The 6,000-nt window shown below is 34.6% G+C and overlaps 1 protein-coding gene across 5 annotated transcripts in view; it reads right to left on the bottom strand.

Annotated features, from left to right (window-relative positions):
• Positions 1–570: 570 nt before the first annotated feature.
• CUL2 (cullin 2) overlaps positions 571–6,000 on the bottom strand; it is a 42,568-nt gene continuing 37,138 nt past the window's right edge. For 2 of the 5 annotated variants that reach the window (XM_030445044.1, XM_030445043.1), the window contains exons 19-21: positions 5,145–5,246; positions 4,314–4,430; positions 638–1,164 (exon numbers count right to left, since the gene is read on the bottom strand). In XM_030445044.1, the coding sequence (XP_030300904.1) occupies positions 1,033–1,164; positions 4,314–4,430; positions 5,145–5,246 (351 nt within the window). In that variant the 3' untranslated portion in view covers positions 638–1,032. Of the gene's footprint in view, positions 1,165–4,313; positions 4,431–5,144; positions 5,247–6,000 lie in introns of all 5 variants that reach the window. The other 3 variants (XM_030445041.1, XM_030445042.1, XM_030445040.1) reach the window with 2 other exon arrangements.

Raw genomic sequence — 6,000 nt, 5'->3', positions numbered from 1 at the left:
TATGAGAAAGACAACTATATGTGTTAACACGAGGGAAAAAAACCAGTATGGGCTTATGTGGAAACAAACATAGGTACCTATCCATGTAGTGCTTCAATCCAATGCAAGAATGAAGCAACATTTATCAATTACCAGTCTGCTATATTCTTTCCCATTAACAGTGTATTTACAAGCCACTGAACTGTAGCTTTTCACGTTCATGATAACCATTCCTAAGTCTTTGTGAACAACACTACTTAAATCCCCTCAAATATCTGTTTGTTTTCTCTTGTAACATATTCCTACAGTGTGAGATTAACAGACACAGAGTAGGCCTTCAGGCACTAAGACTGTAAATTAGCCTAATCCCAAGAAAAGAAGATGTGCCCTTAACCATAAATATTTTTATGATTGCATCAAGCGTAACATAACTGGTGTTCAGTTTTATATAAATTAGTTCTTACGTCAGATCTACTTCAGAGGTTACCCAAAACCCAAACACATAACATTATTATTATTCTTCCAGGTCTGAATAATATTTACAGACATTAATGCTATATCCATTTCTACAATCATTCAAGACACATTATATAACTTTATTTTTTTATTTGACAAGCAGCAGTATCATGTTCATCATTTTTTTTTTTTTACATTTTAATGTAGATACAATTATTAGGTTATCTGTCATATTACAATATTTAGGTTTTGTTGTTTTTTTACCTTGTCTTAAGATACATTAAAAAACATCAACTGCAAACGTGAAAGGGAAGGGAAAATAAAAGCATGGTACCCAACCAATTTTCCACATTTCAGCAATACTTCACTCATTCTTTTAGTAAAGTTTTAAGAAATGTCATAATGACATGAGCTTGAAATATCTATAGGCATTTTCATTGACGCTCATGACATGGCACTGGTGATGTTGTAAACAGCAGAAAAACAGGGGCTGCCAAGTGACCAATTATGGAGGCACAGGCCTGCCTCTTCCCACAGGAACACACCAAACAGTGACAGCAATGATCTCCTTACAATCATACCTGCAGGATAGCAACATCATGCTACATAACTGTATTCATCTGCAGAGGCCTGGCTTCGCTCTATGTACTGTTTGTCAATCAGAACTTCAATACACTTCTTAATCATGCTGATACTTGGGTTAAACCTAGCTCTTGATTGGCTAATTACCTAGAAAAGAAAGACAAGAATTTTTCATTATTTTTACTTACAATAGATATAAATTATATAGAAATATTCACTAGGGCTCCAAGGCAAATTCAGCATATTTTTTCTTTTAATGAGAGGATTAAATAAACCTGGAATAGTTCATTTATAACTAATAACAAATCACCTCTATACATTGGTGTGAGGATACTTAAACTGGCTGCACAGCTCATTGGTTAGTTTGCCTGCAAGTGATTCAGATCTTTTTAACCTTCTTGCTTGATTGATTTGTCATGGTACAAAGATAAATATTCAGGTTAAAAATTAATCTAATATTAACACTTTTCTTCATTTCATTATTATCCCAGTTTAGACAAAGTGAAAAATTTGTAAAAGCTTATCTGCCATTCCATGTTGGCTTTGCTGACTTCTCTTTTTAGACAATATCCTTTTAACTTCCATTTATGTACTTTCATTTTCTGGAATAATTAATTTTAGTCCAAATTTTCTTGTATTTATGTCAGTTTTAATTCAAATTAAATGCCTGAAGAATGTTTTAATCTTAAGTTTTCATAATATTTTATACAGTTCTGAATGCTTAAATTTCACTTGAATGTGTTTTTCAAGACTACCCCTAAAGCTGAACAAAAATCATCTTCTCATCCATCACCACTTTTGTTATCGCAAAAAGATGGAAAAGACATTTTCATTTAATAAAGATTCATGAAACCTGTGCTTTCTCTATAGCATTAAAGACCTGTATAGAAGACACGTAGTCAGGTAAACAGCAACTTAGAAAAAATTCTGACTATATTGTTGTAATAGTTCTGTATTCATTCTTGGACAGCACATTTAAGTATATTAAAAATACAACCTAACCTCAGATATTCTACTGCACTAGACAATAAAATTGTCAGGAAAAAATAACAATTCTCTTTCAGGAAATATGCTGAAAAGTCCTACGTGAAACTTTTCATCACAAAAGACACATCCCAAGTAGTAAAAATTTTGAAAGGTTATACTTTTATTGCTGTTGTAGCTGTCAGGATATGGGTTGCAAGCTGAATTTGTTGTGTTTTGTCTAAGTTTCAGCCCTTGGATACCTGATCCTGAAAGGAGTTCAAACTGCTCAGCTGTCTGGATGGTGTAAATGGAGTCCCTCTACCACTCACCTTCTTTCCTATACAAGTTGAGACAATCAAGGAGAACCTCTTCTCCTTCAGCCACCAAAGGTAGCCCTACAATTTGGTGAGTTCCATCTGACTATGCTGGAACTTTGTAATACATACAGTAAAAAAAATACTTATTGTAAAAACAAATCTATATATGCATTGTGGAAGAAAGTGCAGCTGCAGTTAAAACTTTAAGATGTCTCTAAACAGTTGTCAGTTTTGCCCATTTTCTTGTGGAGAAGAGGAGGAAAAGGTGTGTGGTAACAGAATATAAATATCTTTCAACTTGGTAAATTTTTCACATTTCAGTCTCGTGAAAAACCTGTAGCAATGAAAATTAGTATCACTTTCTACTTCCTAGCAGTGGTGAATAATAAAAAGATCTTACTATTGAAGTGTCACAATGTACTTGTTCTGTAAAGAAAGTGATTTTTATTTCAACTGGAATTCCTGTTTTCTTTGCAACTTTTCATGGCTGTCATTGTCCATGCTCTAGAGCTTGCTGGAGCCCTCTGTGAACCAACAGAACTCACCAGGTAGAACTCCCTCAGCAAAGCAAACAAAAAGCTCAAAAGAGCAAGTTTTTTTTGGCCAGCAGCTAAAGGTCTGGAATGTTCCACAGCAGTACAAATGAGAAGAACCTTGGTGTTAACAAGATAGATCTGCTCAGATTTCACCTAAATTCAGTCTTACAATCAAACTGATTGTCACCATCAGACTTCATGTATTTACTTAGGACAGGGAGAACAAAAGATAGAATTTCGTGTTGGTTGGGGTTTTATTTGTTTAGGGTTTCTTTTATCAAAGATAATAAAAGTAAGAAGGATGGACATAAATACCTGATGGTCAGAAAAAAAATCTGGGAATGCCTGCATTGACTGTTCCCCTCCACTACTCCCATTGACCTTACTCATTTAAGGGAAAAACTACCTCATCCTGCAAGCAACTGCTGCACAGAGCTAAAGTAAAACTATTAGGGCATATCTAACACAATTAACAATTTAGCAAAGACCACATGCTGACATACACAGGCCTACCAAGGGCCTGCAGTATTTTCCTGGACACATCACTCTAAATGAAATGAATACAGCATGGTGCTGTATTTTTACCTGGCAGAATCAGAGTTAACTACATTAAGTCTATCATAACTCTAGCAACACTATAATCCTGCTCTTACATGTCAGAAAAAAATATTGAGGACATGGCAAAATATTAACCATTCACACTAAACAGATTTCCTTTCAAAAGATTCCTTCTCACTCCTCAAGTCAGACTACGTATTTTAAATTATCTAGATCTAGTTAACTATATGGTTATCTAGTTTTTAATAAAGGTCAACCTAGTGAGAAAGTTAAGCATGTTCAACTCAGAACCACCTGGCACTTTGGCCTTATTCATACAACATGAAGCAAAACAAATTACTGAGCTCAATGCAGACAAAACCAGATAAAATTTCTACTTAGCATGAGATTTTCATCTTTGAGCTTAAGCATGAAGTATACAACAACCTGCCTCCCCACAAGTTGTTCCAAAACTGGGCAATAATTTCTTAAATCCCTAAGTGTATACCTATATCAAAGACTATAGAGAAGATACTTAAAGTGTTAAAGAAACTGGCTCAGGTCCCAGTAACATTTTAGAAATTCTACACCTAGAATATTCATTGTCAGGTTTTCAACTGAACCTACAGTTCTTATGATTCTTATAGAATAGACACAATAGGCAATGATTCTTATAGAATACATCTGTCAGCATAGAAGCAAACAACAGGAAAGAGAAAGCAGAGAGGCACATGATGCTTTAGTCCTAAGACACATTCAGAAGATTGGAGGATCATGGCTAGTGCTCCAGTACTGCAATTCAAAGTAGACTCCAACAAAATTCTCACTAGTTTCATTGAGGTATTCTCTTTGACATGTGAGAGTTTTGTGGTCAGATATTTCACTCAACTATCCTGAAGATTTTCAACAAATCATCCACATGAAGAGGACTTTATCTTACCTCCTGAATAAGAGCATTATGTCGCAACACTTTACGTGCTTTCATGATACGGACTATAGCAGCTTGAAGATACATTTTTCTGTCTTCATCTACAGCACTTCTGGTCTGCTCCATCTCCTGTGACACAGGAGTACAGCAATGTTTAAAATACAGTAAGATCAATAAACCCTTCATAAAGGTATCTTTAACCCATACTTTTTACTTCTTAAAAATAGTTAATTAGTACAAAAAATCTAGGTGAAGTTCACTTCCAAAGTACTTTCATAAATCAAGAATACCAGGTTTCATGAAAGCCAGCAAGGAAGGTACAAGAGACACATCCAAACTAGTGTTTCTGCTTGGGAGAAAGGCAGGCAGAATTTACTATAATTTATTCAGTTTGGCAACACATACAACTCTTGCAGAAAATCCTATGTCTTAGGAGATAGAGGGAACACTGGACCTTATTTTAATTGCCAAAGGACATAAAACCATAGGAAGAGAGTTGGTTGGCTCTGCTGTTCCTGGAATAAGTTGCTTTTATAAACACTACCAACAAAAAGTTTAATTAGATAACTCAAGCTAAACGTTAGTACCATTTGGTACAAGAGAATAGCTCCTGTGTTTACCTTTTTCCTCTTTCTTATTCCCTATTCCATCTTCTCCTGCCTTCATTTTACGAACAAAACTTCTGCAGTGATTAAGCTTTAAACTTAGAAAATTTCTTTATGATAACGTAGTTCTTAAACAGGGACTCTATCATCTGCTTATATCGAACTAATACAATAAATACAATTTTAGAAAAATAACCTTCCTAAGCTGTTAAAACTACAAACACCGAAGAATACTTGCCTGTGGCGTGTCTTTCTGCATTGATGTAGTAATTTTAAATTTCGTTCGTTTACTGCTGAAGTTCATATTTAATGAAAAAGTAGACTCGGCCTCTATATCCTCCTGCAATATAGAAACTTTAAAAATCAGAAATGGAACCACAAAATAATACCAATTTAATTTGAAAAGTCACAATAGCTTGTATGCATACAAATAATCTCAGACCTTTAGTTGGAAGTTCTAAAATGCCACCTGAACGAGGTAGATTTCTTTAAAGCTAGAGTTTAACTAGCCTAGAATTCAAATCTGTTTTAGGAAACACTATAAAGAACTCTGAAATACATTAATTTTAACAAGACTGAAGTAATTTCTGTTTTAATACTTCAACAGCTGAGTTGTAAACACTCTCCACTTAAACTCATTTTTTCTCTGCAAAGAAAGTAGGATTTGCACTTACTTATGGCAGAGCCTCAAGACTGAGAGCAGCTACTTTCACAGCTATGGTACTGTTGCCTTCCAGAACTGAAGACATCTAAACACCTTTATGTGTTATAGTAGAAACAGTTGAGAAACTACAACTTATGAAGTTCCTTATCTATCTGTACATTTTTACATTCTTTCAATAAATGGTAACCACTCCCTGCAGTCCAAACACCTTCATATTCAACTAACAGGATGACCTGGCTAATCTTTGCAGTTTCCAGGCAAGGGTCTGTACAAGTATTACCAATTTCCATAAGAATAAAATTACTGGGTTTCTTAGACATTGGAATCTTGCCAAACCATGGTTGCCTCGAGTGCAAATACTTTAGTAAACACAGTCAATATTTATCTAAATACGAAGTAAAACTAATATTAATTCTAATTTTTATGTGCA

This window comes from Calypte anna, chromosome 2 (assembly GCF_003957555.1).
Source record: "Calypte anna isolate BGI_N300 chromosome 2, bCalAnn1_v1.p, whole genome shotgun sequence".
Taxonomy (NCBI): Eukaryota; Metazoa; Chordata; class Aves; order Apodiformes; family Trochilidae; genus Calypte; species Calypte anna.
The sequence above is the reverse complement of the archived record's forward strand: the minus strand, read 5'-3'. Positions and strand labels throughout refer to the sequence as shown.